Consider the following 23,913-nt stretch of genomic DNA (forward strand, 5'->3'; position numbering starts at 1 on the left):
GAATTCTGACTCAGTGTTTTACAACTATCTTGCTGTCTTACCAGTTGCAATCTTGAGCACAGTCATTGACACACACACTTCTAAGACATTTCAAACTAAAATAGCAAAGTTGTCTAATGCCTAATGCTACTCCGAATCGGACAACATCCAGAAAATTTTCATCACAACTACAGTATAAATAGAAATAATATAAAGCAATCTATATATATTTAATTTTGTTAATAACTATAAAATAATTGAGAACTCTGACTAATAAACTGTATTTTTAAGTATACGCCTATTATTATTATTATTATTATTATTAGTAGTAGTATCAATTTGAGGTCAAACTCCCATACTCTATCATTAATAAGGTAACTCTTTCATAGATTTACAAATAATTTATTTGGAACCTACTTTTTAATGAAGACAAATTATTCACATAGAAACACATTTGTATCAATTTATGCATACAAAGTACACCGTTTTTAAATAATATCATAACCATGTTCATCAATATCCAACATATGGAACAGAAGTAATGGAATAATAACAATCTTCTTACTATGATAATCGACATCATTTTTAATAATACTGATAAGTAAACAGACGATTATTGTATCAGTTTCCATGATCAAATTTGTAATACTTCAATATCAGTATCAATATTATCTAATTGAGAAGTAGTGATATGATTGAATCGATTGTTATTATTATTAAAAGTTCTGTGTTCAATATTATTCAATGAGTTTCTATTATCAGTCATGTTGAATTCATTTGATAGTTGATTAACTGTTTTATGAAATGTTAACCATGATGGACTTTTTGAAGTGAATAAATGATTTTTATCATTATCATTGTTATTTTCTTGATTAATTCCTGTTTTATAGTTTGAATTGTGTGTATATTCATTGACAGTGTTATAATTGTTTCTCAATAGGATTTCATCATTAGAAGGTTGATGTATCACTTCCTGATATGTATAATAAGTGAATAAATGGAACAAAAGAACAAAATACAATATAAGTAGTATGGATGTACTTTTGTATAAAGAATTTATAAGACTTATAAACTGCTTTTATTGCCTTTTTTTCATCCTGGCATACCGCAATGGTACAAATGACAATCGTCAATATAAGTAATAATTATGTGGTATTTCGAGTTTGTGGATCAGATTTTCTTGCATATATTTTACAGCTATGATAACTTCATAAAACAGTGTTATTATAATCGTCTCACAGAAATTTATTGATGTGAAAAAACTGTCGTTCAATAACTATTGTTAATAATACTATTTTATTTATAAGCTATTTTCTTAGGGGACCACACCACGAGCCTTTCATTTGTAGGTATAATCCGCAAGGCAATGGAGGGAAGTCAGGAGATGCAGTCCCATGGTAACCTGTGACCAACGATTGGTTCGTACGCCGTTTGTTCCTTCAGGATTCTGGAGCCCATGTTCACCGTTGGTTTGGAATAGGGGTTTTCCAACTCCCCTTGGGTGGACCCTCCGTATCCACTAACCCCGGTAAAGAGCCACACAATCGCTTATTGTCCTCTCAATTTCGCAAACAACACCGGTGCCGCGAGGAGGCAGTGAGTAGGAATTCCGTGGAAGTAGTTGTATGAACGTGGCCGTGTGAGAGCGATTCGAGAGGGAGAGCTGACTCTCCCCACTCTCAGCCGTACGAGGGCATATGAGGGTAAAATTTTCATAGGGACATACTTATTATTGATAGGTGAATCTAGGTGAGCTTTGAACTAATTAAACGAGAAGCATAAGTGAATTATTTGCTTATTAAAGATCACCGACTACATCTTCCTATTTTAGTAATTTTAGATATCTACATATACGTATCAGTCGTACAATTTAGGCTCCCATTAACGTTTTGTCTTTTTCCTTTGCATAGCTACATGGTCAAGTTTAAATAAAAGGATAAGAAATAAATTCCTCTGAAAAAAAGAAACAGAGTATTATGTCAGAATGAATTCCTTCAGTTAAATAAGAATATTAAGCTTAGTAAATCCTACTTATTCATTTATTCTATGGATTATCTTCAGATGTATACAACTTTAAATTAGTAACGATCATTATTAAAATAAACTAATAGACCCAAGAGATGTTTATATAGATGAGAAAGTCCAGATCAATTTTGAAGACAACGGGGAGGTAGGTCAGTTTGGGAAATTGATTTATTAAAACAAAAATGGGAATAATTATGTAATAAATATTGCTGTAATTATAGAAATTTCTATTGGTTGTTATGCAATATTGAACTCAAAATACAAAAAAAATACATCACATTATTATCGGTTATCAAATGATACCTTTATTCATTTACAATTAGAAGGATAACAAAATGAATGGATAGAGCACCAATTCACTTGAATAATTCTCTTCAATCTATCGTAGACTAAAATGTTAGATATCAACTTATTTCGAGAATTAACTGATTTACCTTTCCACTGTTTATATTTCATAGTCAGTTCTTTGTAATCATTAATATTTTCTTGTTTGAAATAGAGTACTCTAAACGGATACATTATTTCTTGAAGTTAAACTAATAGTAGGTCCTGGGTTCGAATCTCACGAGGCGGGGTCGTGGATGCGCACTAGTGAGGAGTTCCATAATAGGACGAAACGGCCATCCAGTGCTTTCAGGTTTTCAATGGTGATCTGGTTGCAATGGACTCATTATTTGAACTATAAAATTACTGAAATCTCCACAAAACCCCTTTATTGTATTTTTAAGATGGTAATCTTGGAAGTTAATTCTTTATCGAAAATTAACTGAAGCGTAAAATTCGAATGATTTCATTGTAACTTAGTGTTTATTGCTAAAACTAAGTTATAGGTTTAGTTCAATATAGTTTAATAAATTCAAAGATGGAACAACTAATCAACCCACTTGGTATTAATTTGTAATAATTACAGTAACATAGAATTCTGTGCATTATGAATAAACTAAAAAAAACATCTTACCGATGTTTCATTGACCTTATCCTTTATCGATCCAAATAAATCATTCCATAGTTCTTCTTCTCTTGTCTTTCCAGTACTAATTTTATAAGTGACAAAATCACACAAAAATTAGAATAAATAGTAACTTAAATATGGTAAAAACTGTATTAAATCTACTTACAATTATTTGGTCACTGAATAGTTACCATGTCATGTTTGTTTAGTACTTTAAACACTAATTAAATACCCTCGATTAAGTTGTAACGTATCTATCAGTTTAAGTAACCTAATTTCTCGTAGACTGTGTTTTGATCTAAGCAGACTGGAGGTGGGTAGAAGGAAGCTATAAGCTTAAGTCTCTCGTTAAACTAATAGGTACTCATCAACACAGATTACCTGATGTCTTGAGGAAACTGATGCTCCCTGTGAGACTCAAATCTTTTGCATTGTTTCGTAAATACTATCTCACATTACCTTTTTGAAATAATTTTATCTCACCACAACAAGTTAGTTAAGTTGTACGCAAAAACAAAAACAATTGAATAGGTTGTAGTGTAGTGAATGAGAACACAAGTGAGGTCAATCAAATGTATCGCAATACGAAATAACAGAACATCTTAGCAAAATCTGAGAATCATACAAGTATTTTTTGATCCTTCTACAACATCACTTCATAATGTTTGTGAAGAAAAAATCAGTTTGATAGAAAGTTTTTATTCCAAAGCAATATCAGCTAGACAATCATTGCATAATGCTGAAATATGATAGAATTAAATCCTTGACATTTTATAGTGAACACACTTTATCTAAGATATCACTACATTTTATGGAGTAGGTAGGCTATAGTTATTAGTGGAAATGCTGTAATCCTACTTCGGTCTCATCAGCTGTATGCAGCTATACCCAACTTTAAATACTCTCATTACAACTCAAATACAGTAACATTCACTTCAAAAACCGGGATATTATCCACCTGGCTACTACAGCATGATAAACACCGACTTTTTCATCGGATATGATGTTTGTATCATTGTTAGTAAAGGTTTGAATTATCCTTTCCTGAATATTATTATTATTAGCTTTATTCAATATTATATTTTTGTACAATATAGAATTCTCAGCACAAAGTACTTCAACAAGTTTCCGTTTCTTACTTCTTCGTCCTTCCTGACGATAAATATTGAGTGATCGCCAGTTAGAAGTTAGCAGCTCAGTCAATCGACATCTGGATAATGTACATTCTTCTCTCTGCATATTGCCAGCAACCACGATATCTCTGATTAGGCCTTCTGTAACCTTTACAGCGAAAGGTTTTACACTTTTCAGAAACGCACCTGAATAGGTTGTGCGATTAATAGGCATAATGATGTATTAAAACAAACGAAATTAGATAACTTGTTAAAATATCTAGATGACAGGAACAGGTAGCCCAGATGTTTAAACAGGCCGCCAAAGATGGTCTACTTGCAAAAAAATAATCTTAACCCTTATTATTATTGATAAAATCATCATATACATTCAGCAATTTAATGGTTCTTTAAACTCAGCAGATCAGTAACTAATGTGCTAGAATCTAAATAATTTAAAGTACTTGCTTCCAGTTCGAATATGAACGTTAACACTGTGTTATTGTTATATTCATCTGACGAGTCCTAAACAGGACGAAATGGACTTTATTCCATTTGTTTCATAAGAATTATGATCAAGTAATCCCATTGAGGTGATACATGCAAGATACTTACAACAAAGAATGATTAAAATTCAATCCTGAATACAAAGAACGAGATTAGAAATGGATTAAAACTGTTTTCACTTACTTATGATAAACTGAATTGTTTATGGGATTATGTAATAAGTTTGATTGTGATGAAATAGGATTGTCATAATGTTTATTGTTTATTTCCTTTTTATCAATTTCTTGAAGGGTTTGTATTAAATGTTTTTTATATTTTCTTTCTTCGATTTTATTTTTAGTCATTTCTTTTATGTTTTTCCTATCTGTATTACTTTCATGATTCATTTTAGTAGTAGTATATATATGATTTTCATAAGTTAATTCATTTTCTTTAGAGTTTAAATCAAGTTGAATTGAATGATTATGTTTACTCATTTCATTGTGATTAATGGAAAGATCATTAGTTTGCAGTTTTCCGGTTAATTCATTCATTAATTTCACTTCGGTATCATTGTTATTACTATTTGTTCGGTTGATATTTTTGTTTAACAAAACAGAAATAACAGAAAGGGGTTTTTGTGGATATTATAGTAAATTAATAGTTGAGATCATGAGTCAATTAAAGCTAGACCACCATGGAAAAACTTGAAGTACTGAACGACCGTTTTGTCCTATTGTGGGACTCCTCAGCAGTGCACATCCACGATCTCACCCTGTGAGATTCGAACCTAGGATCTATCGGTCTTGTGAGCGAACGCTTATCCTCTAGCTTCAATTGACTCATGATCTCAACTATTAAAACAGAAATAGTTAAATAATTAACAAAATTAGAATGGCGCTTATTTTATGGAAATCATATATAAGCAAATATGAGATAGATTTCGGAAAGTTCTAGTAAGAAGTTGTTACTCGCAAACATAATTAGATCAAGAATGCGGTAACTGTTATCCATTGAACTGGATAACGATCTGGTCTAGTCACAAAGTAAAAAGTTGGAAATCTGAACTGTACATTAATATCCCAATAGTAATCCCCTATGTGACCATCATTTCATGCTACTGGAAATCTTCAAAAATGGGAAAGCTACTATTTGTTATTGCCTGATCATCAATCGTTTGTCAGCCGACATTTTATATTTAAATGTTCCTATGTCTTCTATTACTGATTGTAGTCAATATAAATTACATATATTTGTATAAGATGTGAGTTTTGTGGTCAACCAAGTATTGTAGAAAAATATGTGGCAAGGGATAAGCAAAGTAGACATCATTATGAACAACAACATTATGAATGATCAGTTAGTGGGGGGACAGAAAATTAAGATTGATTTGATGATTCAGAAAGAAATACTTCAGTATGAGCAAATATGTGCTAACAATTAAGGCTAGATTATAGTACTGCTACAATATCAATATTCAGACCAGCCAACTGATAATAGGCCTTGAAAAATAAGTAAACTTTGTGAAATCCTCATACTTTAACCAGTTTTATTGCTTTTATTGCAAAATACTTCCAATTCATGCATACTCTTGACTCACTGGCTAAAAAGTGATTTCGAAATCACAAGGCTATTTCAATGAAGCTGTTTACCCATCCCAGTACTTGTGATTAACACTTGGGCATAATCAGACTATAGTTTTAATGGTTAAGTTATTCTACCATTGGACCAGTCAGCAGAAAGCACTTTTCTAAATTTTTTTTACCAATTATTAAAGGTATTCGGATTAATATTGATGACAGTTACCAATTCATTTGGTCATAGTCGTCTATTCGCTAATGAATGATTTCATGACAAATTCTTTGGAAGTTCTACTGAAAAGTCATAAGTTATAGAGCCTATAAAATAAAGAATCAGATCAGTGACTTACTGATACTGTTGTGAATGAGAACACAGGTGAGGACAATCAACTATGTATTTAGCACAAATTACAACGTTACTTGGTAAAATACAAAAACCATGCTATGATACACTATTTGCAAAATGTTCTTCAATTGCCTCAGGTTTCATTGTTCCTGGATTTTCACACAAATTGCTTTTTATTTCTGTTCTTCTCTTCTTGATCTTCTCAATCTTCTGCTGTCAGATATTCTATTCCTTACTCACCATATATACTACTTATGTTGATATCAGTAGCTCACACCACACTCGTCCCCCCTTTTAATAAGCTGTTCTCGCAATCTTTCTGATCGGCGTACCATTGTCTCCTTTGGACTCAATGACTTGCCGGAACTTAAAAACCAATTCGTTTAACCACTTATGCACAATAACAAAATATCGTTAACTTTAATACATGGTTGCCATTTCGTGATTGTCAATGACTTGTTACTTGAATACAGCTTCCAGTACTAAGTATCTACTAGTCATTTTAACGTTTATTACTTCCATTTGACAAGTTTATTCGAATAAACAATTCTATATTGAATTCTTGTGTTTTGAAGTGTATTTTCCATAATATTTGGCTAAACCTTTCAATAAAAGGACATTATGTAGATTATTTTTAAGTTGTAGATAGTATTCGTCATTAGGTTATCCCACTTTGTCTAGCAATGAAAGATGGAGACAGCTACTTTGTCATAGTATGGAAGCTCCATAAAGACTATATTGAGGGTTGAACACAGGACTTTAAGTGCACGTTTGATGTCTATAAAAATACGACGAATACATTATCAGCTAGTATTATACATTTCCAATTTTAGTTGTTTCATGATTTAGCGTTACGGTCACCAATTTCCACACCAAAAAATTCAAAGACTCATCTAGTAACAAGTCAGTAGAAAGTTCATCAATTCTTTTGATCATTAATCTAGAATTTGAGTTAAGTAAATTTCGACAGCAAATTTGCAAAACAATAACATGGATAACCTACTTTACTTTATTGCTTTGAAGATTGGATTCATCTGAAAAAAAAATTCATTTAAGAAACTTAATAACACACATATAGTCATGATTAATTAATTGTATATTCGAAAACAACTCATTTAAGTGGATGCACTCAGAAAAAAACATTGTTATAATCAGAGAAGGTTTTGCAGATATGATAGTAATCTAATAGTTGAATTCATGAGTTATTTGAAGCTAGATAGGTCCTGGGTTTGAAACTCATGAGATGGGATCATGGATGCGCACTGCTGAAGAGTCCCATACTAGGACGCAACTCTCATCTAGTGCTTCCAGGTTTTCCATGTTGATCTAGCTTTAATCACCTCATGAATTCAAATATTCGAGAAACATTGTTGTTTGAGTAGTGTTTTTATACATTACTAATTTTTTTGTGTTGGTTAGTCTATGAAATTTTTTATACAAGTTGGATCTGTTTAGATGTGATGAACGCATTTTGATTGTGAAGACTTAAGAGTAACAACAATGATCTGTAAGTGATGAATAATGATGTACAATGTAATAGCTTATACAACGGACAAAAGCTCCACAAAGGAACTTATATTAACACATGACTTAATTGTCCGTGATACCGGTCATTTTCTTGGTTAAATAACACAAACATTTCAGAACTAATGAAACTGCAAATGTTTAAAAGTACGTCACTGGAATTCTTCGTGTAGGAATTAAGTTTTTTGGAAGCTGATGTTACTATACAGGAGTGTTAGAATTTATGAAAATAGTTTATATGTTGACGTAATGAATAAATTATGCACAATGATACCTAATGGCTAAGTAACAGAAACACACGAAGCAACAATAATTGAATTAAGTTTAAAGAGCAGGAATTGGTTTACGTTTCTAAAATGAACTCCCTACCATTCAATGAAATGGCTAACAAATCGCGGATTACAACATTGCACACTTTAATATTCATAGCACCATTATGGAGGAATTTACATCAATATAAACTTTTTAAAAAATATCTTTCAATGTATCGCAGTCAAATTTAATTGAATTGATGGTAAAGTATTTTTTGAAGTAAGTGCTTCCGTTAATCTCCGACAGTTTGTGTAGACCTCTGCAATTTCCATTTATTCGTAAATCTGAAATTCCATGGTAAAATACAAACTTCCTTCGGTATTTGATTATAAACATTCACGCTTATTACATACTGACTGTAACCAGTTGAACAATATCGACCATGCTTATTTCCGTCTCTGATGAGTTTACCGTTACTTACAGATCACTATTCTCTTCATTTTTATTGATGATCGATTGGATGTAATTAAAATCCTGGTGAATAGCTTATTGGAAAAATGATGTCATTGTATTCTGATATAACTGGCTCTTCATAATAGTATTGTCATATATTCTTGTTTATTTATTACTTACCAAATGTTCTCACTATTGAATAACCTTAACAAAAGACCCTGGAGTTCTAGTTGAGGTCCGTATAGCTTGTGGGATTCAGCTATGGCAAGCATCGGACACGTTTCACCGGTCACTTTTAATGGTCGTTATGCTACATAGTAAATAGATTATATTATGAAGTAGGAACCATCGACTTTTGACTAGATGGATTCGATGCCTGTTGAAATAGTTGGAGAGAGGAGTGTACTAATGAGACAAAATGGTTTATATAATTGAAACCAATTCGTGATTTCAGCCATTTTTCTATTAGGTTGATAGATGTTAGCACATGATCAAGTTAACATATCAGAATGAATAAAGGAATAAAAGATCTTTTATGTTTCTAATCGATAGACTTACTTGTTTGATGATTCTGCTAAAAATGTAGAAGAACAATTGAATAAGGAAACGAACTTTTTTTGGTGCGACTATTTAAAAAGAAATCTGAATTAAAATGCAGTAGGCAACCAGAAACTTCTATTTTTTTAAAGCAGAATAATAACTTTATTGAATACAAAGCCAAGTAAAACTGTGCGTTAGCCTAAGTTACCGTATCATCACATGAACACAACAAAATGAAGACAGCGAAATCAATTTTAGTGGCTCGGGATCTGAATCCAAGTAGATCGTATGAATAGTTGTTATTGAATGATTGCTGTCGAAATATATATGTCGTCTTTCCTCGTATATTTTATTGACTTAATCAGAGTTGGTGTATAACGGAATTAAACAAGTCAAATACGAGAAATGACTTTTGAATACATATATTTCGTACAATCATTGATCTGTACGGACAATCAGATAGACAAAACTAAGAGAAGTGAGCAAAGTGAAGTGACGCACGGTGCAGAAGGCGTGTGAGCCGACTCCATTTAGTCAAGCGTTAATCGATATTTGTGGTCACACAAAAATAATCTACAAACATCTGATGGATGGGTTAAGAAGTGTACACACATATGCGCTCATTTAAAAACAGTCAAGATTTACAAGAAAATAATTGATAAATTCAAAACATGACTGAAGAAGAATGGGTAAATTGGCCTGTTCAGAAGCTAGAATAAGTTATATGGCCTTAACATAGTATATAAATATAAATATAAACGCTATCTCTGCCATCTGTTCTCCTGCTTTATTGACCGCGGCCTTTGATTGAAGATTATAATAATACCATAACATCCTTCTAGGTCTTCACACACCTTGTTGGAGTTTTAGTCCGGATCATTATTAAATAATACTATCGGATTTATTCTTCTTCATTATGCTGTTGATGCTACCACATGCAGAGGAACCTTGGTGAATCAAGTGAAATCATTTGTGGTTGTTATCTCAATGAGCAGCTTACAAGTAACATTCATTTCATAACAGCTGTTACTATTTTGTTGTTCAATATATCGTTTTACAGTGTAACTGTAATTTGTTGATTTTTGCGTTACTCATACACATACGCTTAGGTTTGTAGTGTTCATTCTTTTGGTATATTATTGGTAACATTGCGTATTGTTATATCTTGACTAGACTCTTTTGCTGAGATCCACCACAATCAATAGATCCTGGTTTCGAATCTCGCGAGGCGGGATCGTGGACGATCACTGCTGAGGAGTCCCACAGTAAAACGAAACGGATATATGGTGCTTCCAGGTCTAACGTCAATTGGTTCATGATCTCAATTAACAAAATTATGTATCATTGTCATTTTCTATTTTATGATGTGATATTGTCTGAAATGTCTCTATATAAACTACGTCTGTTAAAATATAAACATCGTATAGGCTGGTTGCTACTTCTGTACTCGAAGACTAGGGATAGGAAGGAGCAAGCGAATGGGAGACTAATAAAAACCTAACTGCTTGATAAAGATCAATATTGACAGTTAGACATGTTATTGACCAAGTCAGAGACACTGAGCTACTAAATAAACAGCAGACCAAATTAGAATTAAGATTTTGAATGGTAGCTGGGCACGTGATATTGATCAGTGAGTTCACGCGACATACTATATATGATACAATGACCTTTTCTTCATAAACTTATGCGAAATACTATCTAGAAAAATTCTAGATGTTTGCAAATTTACAAAGACCAGAATTTAATTTTTTGGTCCTGATTAACTTTTAAGTGGATTTCCCAAAAGCTCTAACGGAGTATCATAACTGTTTAAAGGTAAACTCTGTTGAATGTGAAAGCGGCTGCACAAATGACATGAGGTGATCAAGGGAATTCATTAAGAATTGTTGTCAATTGAAAATATGTACCATTGAATTCTGATTAACTAGTGGGGTAAAATACGGATAGACACCTGTAATCCAGAGAAAACTAAAGTTGTTTCATCCTAAGACGAAAATATTTAGAAGTACCCACTCACAGCCACACCAGTTACTGAACCTAAGACTTTTGAGCATACACCAAGAACACCACCTTTAAAACACTGAATCAAAAACTAATGGTCCACATCTTTGATTTCAACCTATTACCTCTAGAGTGCAATGAACAACTGCTATCATCTCAGATACCTATCTCGCTACAACATAATTGATTCCTATTGGTCACAGCTTTTCACTGGAAGTTAGTGAATACCCTTGAAGTTATTCACTAGTGGGTTCATGATTAAGAGCGGTTTTTCACTTTATATTTCCCTAATGTTTCCCTGATATTTTAATTACTGTTTAACTAGAACTACTCAGTAAAGTAAACAGTAAACTGACTGATATTCGCAAAGATTCTATAATAATAATAACAGCAAATGACACAAACAAAAACCTACAATGACTTCTTGAGATGAATTTTCATATTCATGATTTGATAGTTTTCTCACTTTTCCATTCATCATTATCAATTGATTTACTTCTAAATTAGATTCCATATCATTCTGTATATTAGGCAATTGCTGTAATCGGTCACATCTATCGACATTTTGGGATGATGATGATGTTGATGAAACATCGACATTGATTTTATTGTGATTGTAATCATTAGCACTTATTTGTGGTAGCATAGATGAATGTTTATCACCAGAGTTACATTTATTTTGATCCATTAATTGACTATTGGATTTTTGTATTGCTTCTTTATTATCATTAATATAGTTATCAATATCATTTGTAGAACACGTAGATGACAAAGTGGGTAAATGACCCAGAATGATATTTTTTCTTGGGATACGATGGCTATAAACATTTTGTAACTCAAGTAATTTTGTTTTCTCCTGTGAAAAGTTTTACAGTTAGAACAAGAATAATAATAGTAAATTCATCATAAATTCATCGTTTCTAGGCAAAGATGGATAATGGTTAACAGTGTAGTCCAGGAAGTACGTTTCGTCCTATTTGGGACTGGTCAGCTGGATTTATCTGCATCTCGAAGTTGATACTTACTCTGGAACTCGAACCCAGTACCGTTCGCTTCAAAAGCCATCACGTTATGTACTTAGCTACTCAGTCCTGGTAGTCACTTGCTTGTGCAATGGAGTGAACATCAACACTGAGATGCAGATACATACAGCTGACGTGTCCCAAATAGGACGAAACGCTCGTCCTGGATTCCACTGCTAGCCACTATCCATCTTTGCTTATAAAGGTTGTCACTTAAAAGAATATCGAAGCATTCCGCACAGAATGCACATATGTCAACAAGAGACTGATCAATCGCAGTCCCAGATAAAAATGGAAAGATACAAAGAACAACACCAAGTGGATTTGATGAGTTTCTAGTATTTTATATTATCCTGGATGTAAGATTTTATTTAACGTAAAAACCGTTGTCAGATTGTTTATTATTGACAAATTACAGCATATAATCCACAAATATAATACACCGTTTTATACTACGAACGCCCTAGTTTTTGTACATACTGAGGTTTATCATTTATGAGGCGTCAGAGTTTGTATTTTACGTACATAATCACACAAATCTGAAAATCTAAGCCAACTCATTTAGTGTTCTGGCTTGCAGCTTTGGGAATGAATAAAAACGTTGCATAATCAACTGAACGTTAATAAATGTAGTAAATAGTCTAAGAGGATTCATATTGAGTAAATATTGGGAAGGGAGATTATAATATCAGTAGTGGATCAAACCAAGTACACTTATTTTTCAAAACAGACACAAAATCACTAAAGAATTAAGTCATCAATTAATTATCCATCGAATGCAACTTCTAAATTAGATTGACAAATATTCAGTATTATCAGTTATAACTGTTTCGCTTTTGTTATGACTGTATTCCATCATTCACAACTTTCTATGACGAATGTAGGAATTTTTCGTAAACCCTGTCATTACCAGTCACATGACTGTTATTTAATTACTTTATGGATCATCAATAAAACCATGTATAGTAAGCTCTTTCATTCTCAATAAGTACAAGCTGTTTCTTCGGGATTGTTTTATACGTGAAATAGTTGAATATAGCGGAAATGTCCTTCTGAAAGCCAAAAGGACTTGTATACTACAAGGTGAATATTTCTGTATTGCTATACATCTGAAGAACATGGTATGTGAAATTAGAAGACATTAATACGCTGGAGATTTTCGATGATAAGTGTTTTCGAAGCGCTTCTTGTATATCGTTGAACGACCACTTGAGTAACGATGAGTTTGATGCAGATTAATAAGTAAAGACAGAATTCAATAGACGCCTCTGAGATGCACAGAACATGTATTACTTATATCCAACCACTATCTAGCTCGGTAAACGATCTATGCTAATGTGGGATGAGGCTATAGTAACTCTAAAACAAGCAATTTAGATCAGCTAATAAATTTATTAAATGTTCAATTGAATCAAATTGGTAGGTGCAGGCTATTTAATTACGGTCTGAGTGATGATAGAGGTCAGTAGCTGGAAACTTTAGGTGACATGGCTCAGAATAGGTCTCAACTGCATAGATTTATTAACTTATTATCATGCCTTTGGATCTACAGTTCCAGTATTCCTTCATACACATCTTTTCGTTTCGTCTTTATGAATCCCATTCTCAATATTTAGTTTTTCTCATCAACCATAATCTTATTATTCTTACTCATTTGATATTGATTTTGGTGGCTTCATTTTGTTGTGTTAGTATGGTATAGTAACTTTGGTTGAGGCACAATTTTTCCCAACTTCTACGCTGTTCAGGTATACTAATGATAGAAAATCAATTAAAGAATCAAGGATTCTTGCAAAGTTTGAAGGTGGTTGGTATCAAAATCATTGTCAACAGCTCTACTATAGAATATTCCAGGTCTCCAAGGAAAGAGACTTTCATCGTAGTTCAAACCTGTTATTACGTATGCCTGAAAAATAGAGTCTGAACCTATAAGGTTCATTGGATACAAATGGTTAAACTACAATAAAGGAACCAACCATCGAATCGATGCTTCAGTCTGTCTAGAATAAACATCACTGGGAAATATATATTCAAATTATCATAAGGTATCTTTTCAAATAACGTTTTAAAATGTATCACAAATTAATTACTATCTGTTATGAATGAGTGAATGAATGGAAATGACAAACTTAGGAAATTATTCTCCGTAATTTACTATACATTGATTGATAGCACGTATTCATCAAATAAAGAATTTATGGTAAATTCATATTGTCCCGGTTCTATATTTACATTTAACCCTTTAACTGATACAATCTGGTTGGTGTTTTTTTCATCATCAAGAAGGTACAAGTATTTATAAATAGTTGTCTACACAATACACTCAATATCCGTCGACCTGGACCATCAACAACAACCTTCTGTGGGAGAAGATAAACCAGCTTCCATCTGAAGAGGAAATTAGGAAAAGACGATAGAAGTGGATCGAACATACAATGAGGAAATCACCAAACTGCATCACGGGACAGGCCCTAACTCGGAATCCTGAAGAGAAACAAAAAGGAGGAAGGCTCAAGAACACACTACGTCCGGAAATGGAAGCAGATATGAGAAGAATGAATAGCAACTGGGAAGGATTGCCCAGGACAGGGTTGAATTGAGAGTGCCAGTGGGTGGTTTATGCTCCTTCATGATGAGTAACAGGTGTAAGTAAGTAAGTAAACCATTTACCGTAAACCATCTATTTCTGTTGATGTTTCCCCTTTAATTAAATTTAAATCTAGTTCTGGGACTGTACCTACTATGATTTAGGGTGCTTTGCAGACTTGTATTGTATGATGAGTTTTAAGCTTAGTAATAACAATATAAGGTAACGAGCTTGCTTTCTAGTATTCCAACTAGAAAATGAAGGATGTATGCGTGATAAAATATCAGTCAGTCAGCTACAACGTAGGACCAGGCACACATATGCATCGGCCGAAGTTGCCATATCTCGTTAGCACAACAAGATGAACACCGGATTCATAGAAATAGTTAATTTAGTGGCGGTAGTATATAAAAGATGGGTTGTATATAAGGATATAGTATAGGAAGGAAGAAAGTTATGAAGCAATTTTAATCTTAAGGTTTAAGGGAAGATAAAGAGTGTATACACCTATGCCATTGTGATCGATTCTGAGCCATGTCACCTAGAGTCTCCAACCTTTGGTTACGATAGTCACGCGGACCCCAACCAGGTAGTCTGCATCTGCCAACATGGCTCAGACTGGAAGTTAGTGACTTCAAGGAGTGATGCCACGTTTTGGTTTAACCGCCCCTAACTCTTTTCCAACCATCCCCTACACTAGTCAGCATAGCGCGTCGTGGTAATCGGTGTTCAAGCATACGTAGCCCGGCTAGCTCAGTCGGTAGAGCATGAGACTCTTAATCTCAGGGTCGTGGGTTCGAGCCCCCCGTCGAGCGTCGTTCGGTGAGGCAGTGCACCGTGATAAAATATGCGTTGATATATACTTTAGCTGAACTGAAGAATTAGAATTATCGGGGTAGGCGAAACACATCAAAGTATCATTTATGAATTACCTGAAGTTGTTGAGTTTTCTCATAAAGTTTAGATTTTAAATGTTGATATTCTTGTTGTAAACTTCGAAGTTTTTCATTATTCATATTGATTTGTTGTTTGTGACTTTTTGTTAACAAATCTAATTGATGCTTTAATTGCTACAAAGTAAAACAAGTTTTTGAAAGAAATACTAAATGAGTTTTAAATTACAATAAATTTATTAGTGACATTCATTAAAAGCGATCGACGCTAAACGACGAGAAAGTTAATCTGAAGTTTTATGAAAACTATTGTTTCTTGAGGTGTTTAAGTACCTGTTAACCAAAGCCACGTTTGACGAAGATTAACACTGAAATATTCAGGCAGCGGTTGATGTTTTGTAGTTCTGAATGATAGTACCAGCACATAAGTAAGTTTCTAAATTCTAAGGGTGTAACTAAGGGATTACATTTAACTGAAAGCAATTAACAGTCAGACGTATCATCTGGATAGATGCAGAATGTGTGGTTGGAGTCTGCACGGCTGTCGTAACCAATGATTGGAGACTTCGGGTGACAGCATTGAGAATCAATTGAAATGATTCAGGTGAATTCATTCTAGTTTTCTTCATATCCCAAGTTTTATAGTTATCATATATACCATCTGTACCACAAACTAATTCTTTCTTCATGAAGAACATCGTCTATATGTTATGATTTCTATCATTATTATTCTTATCATCACTACTATTATTAATACAACCAATATTAATACTAGTACTACTATGGTGTGCGCTACTGATAACAACATGATGAGACTATAATTTATGGTTGACCTTTGAGCAACACTGAAATGACCTTGAAAATATTCATCTACTAACTATGGGTTATAGATTAGTGCAAGGGACTAGGATTGGGTTTTACAGTTGAACGTTAGGGTTAGGAATAAGGTTTAATGTTTACATCACGAACTGATATCATCTTTAATGCCAAGATTGTATTTACTCAAATGAGTAGATCAGTCTCGCACCAAAATATAATACCTGTTATCTTTGATTTAATTGATTTGTCTATACATTATAGTCTCACCGAAAATACTATATTGTATTTTAAATTCACTTAGTATTGTTTGCTTGAATCTTCCCATTGATATTTAGGACTGCAACTGGTCAGTCACTCCATTGCACAAACAAGTGGCTATCAGGACTCAGTAGCTGAGTGGATAACGCGATGGAGTTTCTAGCGAAAGGTACTGAGTTCGAGTCCCAGAGTGAACATCAACTCTGAGGTGCAGGTACATCCAGCCAACGAGTTCCAAATAGGACGAAACGCGCGTCTTGGATTCCACTGGTAGCCACTATCCATCTTTGCTTATATATTGTATTTTGCCTATTGAAATACTTACCGAATTTTTCTTCTTTTCTTCTTGCAATTCTATAGATATATCATGAGTTTTATTGTTTCGTTTGTGTGATATCACTGAACCTTCATCAGTGTATTGAGATTGATTATTTTTTTCATCAAATGTTTTCTCTAATAAATAAATCCGCTGTTGTAATTCACTAATTTTTCTTTGATCCGCACTTGATTGTAATGTTTTATCACGTAATCGAATTTGTAATGTACGTATTTCTGAATTTAAACGATCAACAATTTGTGGCATATCAGCTTCTTGTCCTATAGCCTAATTAATTAATTAAAATAATAATAAGTATTCATTATATGAAACAGTGTTATACTGTGGTGTGTGCTACTTATATCGACACAAGTAGTATATTTCGCTAGTCAGGAATAGAATGTCTGGCAGTAGACGTTCGAGAAGATAGAGGATGAAATAACGTGAACAGAAAGCGATTGGTATGAAAATAAAGGAATAGGGAAGTCTAAGACGATTGATTGACATTTACAAAGGAACAGTCAAATTTGGTTGATATTTTGAAAATTAAGTATTTGCTGCTTAGTTCTCAGATTTTAATAAGATGTTCTGTATTTATCAATTCAAATACATTCGATTGTCCTCACTGGTGTTCTTGTTCACTACAATACAATTACAATAAATAAAATAGATCAATGTAACCTACCAGGTCATGATATTCTAACTTCTCATATTCCCATTGAAACCAAATATCATGACAAGTGGTTCAAGCCAGTTGTTAGCAATCAATGTACTGGTAGCGCAACGGTTGAAATTAAAATTAAATTACATACACAATCATTTTCTTTAGCTGAGTGGTTACTTAATAGTTGAATTACTCAAAAACCATTTACTTAATTACGCGTTTGAACATTGCTCGAAACGGATCATATAAATTTGTGTGTATTTGTGAATTATACCGGGTTTTGTGATGTACATATAACATCAAAGAGTAGTAGTTTAGTGACAAAGAGCATGCAAGTGGGGACAACTGAATGTTAGAGTTACTGCCAGTCTCCAGCCCGGGTAAAGGAGAAGAGTTGGGCATGGAGCCGGCATCTCCATCCCGTAGAAAAAAATCTTACTAAGAATACGCCAACCAGATTGAACAGATTTAATGGGAATCATTGTTACTCCCAACATTAAAGTAACTTTTTAAAAAGCGGATATAACTTACTTTATCCAGTCGTACAGCCTGCATTTTATATTGTCTTTGTAAAGTTTTTAATTCTAATTTACAATCTTTCAATTCTTTATTCAACTGTGCAATCAAACTGTTTGCATCAGCTAACGCTAGTTGATTTGATTCCCATCTTTCCAGAAATCCTGATGAGAGTTTATTGTTGATATTTGGCTTCTTCGATGAAGATGTTGATGATACATGATCAAATCTTGACTGAGATGAAGGTTTTATTGTTGGATTATGCTGTGATAGTTTTGATTTATAGCTGATGTTCTTCAATGCTGTGAATAAAAAAGTATTCATCTATAAATTTGAAGAAAAGTAGTGATGATCAAAATTCAAAAGTAAAAGTTGTGGGAAATCAAGTTAGAATGAGAAAACTGTGGACAACTACTGTTTGACCACCGGACAGTTTGTTTTTCAAAATCTCACTTTGAATTAAACAAAAATCTCTGAGTCTTCTGTAACTACAATATAATTAAATTACAGAGTAAATATTCAGTTATCCATTAAATTAAATTTATTTAGTTTGAAGTGTGATGATGTTGACATTAGATAACTAAAACAGTCTTGAGCTATTCGGTTATCCAGATCATAGCAAAACAGCTGTAATTGGAATATGAATTGTTGGATTTCGGTTCACTTGACTTACTATACTGTACTCATCATAAGATCTGAGATTCAGTCAATCGAACAACTCTGAGCCTTCGAAGAATGTACACTAATCCAAATTCCCAAACTTCATTGGTACACTTGGATAAAATTTGTATCATTCATTGTAAGACAAACTAAAAATTAAGGATATGATAGAGAAGACGGAACAAAAAGATATGAACGAAGAAATCATACAACTCACTACATTGAGGATGATAAACAATCTATTCCACCTTGGCCTATTCTTAAACATATTGTCCAACATCTCCAATTACTCACTACGCCAATTGAGCGGTCCCCAGCAAAGTACGAACGGCATAGTAATGTCAAACAATCGTTCAACGCACGTTAGGTTTTGATGGTTCTATAGTTAATACGATACAGACTTTTTAAAATATAGACTAATTCGACTAAAATAAATTACCTATTAAATGTTTATATCACTAAAAATCACTATTTAATGATTAGGAGCATTCAGGAACGTACAACCAAAATCAGGTTTATGTTTGACAGTTACCTTGCAGCAAGGCATATTCACAGTTTTGAAGAAATTGATCAAAATTATGAGAGTCTAATTCTAATTCCAATTTACATCTTTAACTAATGATTTCTTATAAATACTAGTACACACTCTAAATTATCAGATTAAGTAAACTAAAGAAATCTGTCAGAATTAAAAGTTACAGACACAGATACAGACTAAATTTAAAACAAGTACTATGTACTACTTTTCTGATAATTATATTAGAATATATTAGTAATTAGCATTTCAACAGTCACTTTAAGTAAGAAAGGTAATGAACTTCAACAACGCCTACATAAAGGGGAGAAAATTTACTTACTAGAGGTTTTATAGTGTCCTCTTGGAGCACCCCCCCTTGAGCTACTACCGGTCCCAAGCCCAGATAAAGCAGGAGGGTTGGGCATGGAGTAAACGCCTCCACAACGTAAAAAACTAACTCGCTAAAAAACGCTAAGCAGAAAAAATAATTCAGACCATTTAAACTCTGCCCTGGGAGTCAGAAAGTCTTCATTTAGAAGAGTTCTGACGCCTCATGGTGAAAGCCGAGTTCTTTCGGAAGTCACGAGTCTGATGCCCCTTCTGACAACCAGGACAACCATTAATTTAGGTACATGGAATGTTCGTACAGTGTGGGAGACCGGGAGGGTTATCCAAGTTGCTGCAGAAATGAAAAGATACAAACTAGAGGGGCTTAGAATCAGTGCAACACATTGGACGCAGGTTGGACAACAAAGAATAGCTTCAGGAGAGCTGCTGTTATACTTCAGCCATGAAGAAGAAAATGTTCCAAACACATAAGAAGTTGCACTGATGCTATCCAAACAAGCACAAAATGCACTTGCAGGATGGGAATCTCGTGAACCGCGGACCATCAAAGCCTACTTCAAAACAAAGAGAGAAGGCATCACTACGAAAGTCATAGGATGCTATGTGCCTACCTACGACTACAATTAAGACCTTAAAGATCTATTCTATGATAGGCTGCAGTCAATAGTTGAGAAATTCTCAACAAAGGACTTGAATATTCTGGTGGGAGACCTAGAAGCCAAGGTTGAAATGGACAACAACGGATATGAAGACATCATTGGACGACATGGACTAGGAGAAAGGAGCGTAAATGGTGAGAGAATTGCAAACTTATGTGCCTTCAGTAAACTGCTCATTGGCGGTACGATATTCCCACATAAACGCATACAAAAAGCCACACGGATTTCACAAGATCACACTACACAGAAAGATGGAGGCAGTGAGAACCTGTGGAGGAGCCGATATAGCCTCAGATCATTACATGCTGGTCACCAAGACGAAATTGAAACTCAAGAAACACTGGAAAACAGGGCGGACAACATCATAAAAGTGTAGTATATCTTCCCCTCGGGATACTGACAGACTCAATCAATTCAAGATAGCCTTCAGCAATAGGTCCAAGGTCTTTCACGAACTACTCAATAGAGAGGGAACTACCGTGAAGAACAACTGAAAACAAATGAAGGAGGCAATCACTTCAACATGTCACGAGGTTGTGGGCCACAAGAAGCACCATTAAAATGGATGGATCATTGTTGATTCAAGAAAGGAGGAACAAGAAGACAGCAATCAATATCAGCCAAGCAAGAGCAAAAAACTCCAAGGCACAAGCTGAGTACACAGAAGCAAGTGGAGAGGAGCATTGGAGCCGAAAAGCGTAAATATGTGAAAGATCTAGCGATGACGGCGGAAAAGAATGCAAGAGAAGGAAACATGAGACAATTGTATGATACAACAAAGAAGCTCCCTGGAAATTATCTTAAACCAGAACGATCAGTGAAAAGTAATGAATGCAAAGTAATCACCAACACTGAAGGACAGACAAACACGTGAGTGAAGCGCTTTAGGATCTTCAAGGCTGGATTCCGTAAGGATCAATCGTGTACCGACCAGATCGCAACACTACGGATCATTGTGAAACAATCAGCTGAATGTAATTCACCACTCTGCAGCAGCTTCATTGACTACGAGACAGCACTTGTTAACATGGACAGGACAATACTATAGAGGCTTCTTCGACACTACTGCGTACCTAATAAGATAGTCAACATCATACGGAATTCTAATGACGGATTAAACTGAAAAATGGTGCATGGAGGACAACTCACAGACTTGTTCCAAGAAGAGACCGGTGTCAGGCAAGGTTGTTTACTCTCACCCTTCCTCTTCCTCCGGTGATCGACTGGATCATGAAGAAGTCAACATCTATAGGGAAGCGCGGGATACAATGTAGAGCTAAGATGCATCTGAACAATCTAGCCTTCGAAGATGAGCTGTCTTTGCTATCGCAAATGCACCAATAATGAAGGAGACGATAAGTGTAGCAGCAACCTGTGCAGCTCCTGGTCTCAACATACACAAAGGGAAAGCAAAAATCTCCCATACAACACAACATGCACCAATCAAATCACACTTGACGGACAAGCTTCGGAGCATATAAAAACCTTTATATATTTGGGTAGCATCACTGATGAGCACGGTGGATCGTATTCAGGTGTGAATGTGCGGATCGACAAAGCGAGAGCAACATATCAGTAACCTGTGCTCCATTGGGAGTAACAGGCGTAAGTAAGTAATTAAGAGATTTTCTGAGCAGAATTAGTTCAGTTTTATTCCTCTCTGTTTTTTATTCTATAAACGTTTGGCTTCAAGTATATTATACTCAAAAGAGGTCACGGTATAATCGTCTCTTGACTAACTAATCATGTAGTGTCGATAAGGATGAAGTTGTAAAACATTAGCCTCTATTTATATACATAAGTGAGCTGTTTCATCAAAATTATTAATATTATCTTTTTGCTATAAAATAATTCGGTTACGATAAAAAAGCATTAGTTTGAAACCAGATATTAGTTAAATGAAACAAGAACAATGCACAGTTTTAAGCCAGAGAGTCTGAAATTTGTGGAAAAACAAGGCGTAACAGTGAGTAAATACACAAAATGAATCCGCTTCTTGATTTCCATGACCCTATTTATTTCCTGATCCACCCCCCATGCAATCCATGACTGAAAAACAAAGAAAGAGATAGCTTGATATGCGTGTCACATGTACTAATAACCTCAGATGAAAAGTTTTCACGTATTCCTCTGCAAGCTTCCCACAATGCATTAACTATCTTTCACACGCCTCAGCATATCCAGGCCAGTCTCTCCATTTACACGGATATATCAATCCGGGGTGAAATACTGTATTTTAGAAAATATTTCTATCAACATGTATTTTATTCTCCCCAGCAATGATATGATACAGAGGAATCCAAAGACTTCTTATTAGTATCTATGATGTTTTTCAGTAGATTATTTAAACATCTTTTGAACAAAAAGCTTATTCCAAAATGTAAAATGACGATTACCGAAATGAATTTGAAGTGAGAGTTTTTAAAAAACACTTCGTAAAGCATACACCTATTTTAACAGGGATTGATCAAACGTTACACATTATGCATAATATGGTTCTCATTTTTTAGAGCATTTGGTAACCGTCAATTTTTGTTGTGCGTGGAATCTAGCAGATAAAGTTACACCCTAAATCATGAACACCCTTTAATTGACTTACATTTTTACCGTGACATATGAATCCATTTTCAGCCATGAGTAACTAATACCTCTGTCGTATCGATTGTATAACTTACGTATATCTGTATGTATATAAAAAGACTTCTTTTACCACGATGAGCGTAAATTAAGGATTTTAAGTTGGTCTGAACTTCCTATAGTGCCTCATAAAAGTTTATGAAAACTAGTCACTCTCATGCAGTGATAAATAAATCCCCAATATAAATGGTCCTGCAGGTCGTTGACTTTTGACATTGACTTTATTAATTTTACTAGAGGCACCTCTCCTATGGTCTCTTGGTCACGCATCTGCTCCAGACCACCAGTGAGTACCCCGTGCTACGCATAAGATGGAACTATATAGTTCCATGGCCAATGTTGTGCAGCTTAGACCAAATGCTACTTAATACGTTGACAACCTTGCCATATTTATCTTTAGACTGATTCATTTTCTACTGGGTAGGTATCTTTTGATGATAAACATGTTACTACCATAAGCATTGTCAAACATTGAACACTTTTGGCACCTCTACTCACTACATGTCTAAAAAAAGTTTTATCACACACTTAAAAAGAAGTAAGAGCAGGTGGAAATAATAAGCTCATAGAAGAAAACCGCATAATACCTCCAGATCAGCAGCTAGAACAATAAAAATATAATTTACGTACATGACTTTGTGCTTGGATTATTTCCCTTGTTTTGTTTAGATTTCTGCTTCGAAGCTTTGTAACTCTTAAGATCTTTGTCTACGGAATATGAAAATTCTGAGTCTGTTTCATAGGCCTCACTACAATCTGCTGTG

At 34.1% G+C, this 23,913-nt stretch overlaps 2 protein-coding genes across 2 annotated transcripts; both read right to left on the minus strand.

The window, feature by feature from the left end:
* Positions 1-613: 613 nt before the first annotated feature.
* Positions 614-5,108, minus strand: Smp_165500 (CCAAT-box DNA binding protein subunit B,putative; the record flags this gene model as incomplete). Its single annotated transcript, XM_018792540.1, has 3 exons — positions 614-952; positions 2,963-3,038; positions 4,759-5,108. 3 exons carry the CDS (start codon positions 5,106-5,108, stop codon positions 614-616), a joined length of 765 nt encoding a protein of 254 aa, XP_018644005.1.
* A 2,185-nt stretch (positions 5,109-7,293) lies between these two features.
* Smp_165520 (Protein C6orf152, putative) lies at positions 7,294-23,147 on the minus strand (the record flags this gene model as incomplete). The annotated part of the gene is made up of 7 exons (XM_018792541.1): positions 7,294-7,420; positions 9,268-9,335; positions 11,669-12,109; positions 15,795-15,932; positions 17,158-17,436; positions 18,344-18,652; positions 23,112-23,147. The coding sequence occupies 7 exons, from the start codon at positions 23,145-23,147 to the stop codon at positions 7,294-7,296; spliced, it is 1,398 nt and encodes a 465-aa protein (XP_018644006.1).
* Positions 23,148-23,913: the final 766 nt, after the last annotated feature.

This window comes from Schistosoma mansoni (genome assembly GCF_000237925.1).
Source record: "Schistosoma mansoni, WGS project CABG00000000 data, supercontig 0252, strain Puerto Rico, whole genome shotgun sequence".
Classification (NCBI taxonomy): Eukaryota; Metazoa; Platyhelminthes; class Trematoda; order Strigeidida; family Schistosomatidae; genus Schistosoma; species Schistosoma mansoni.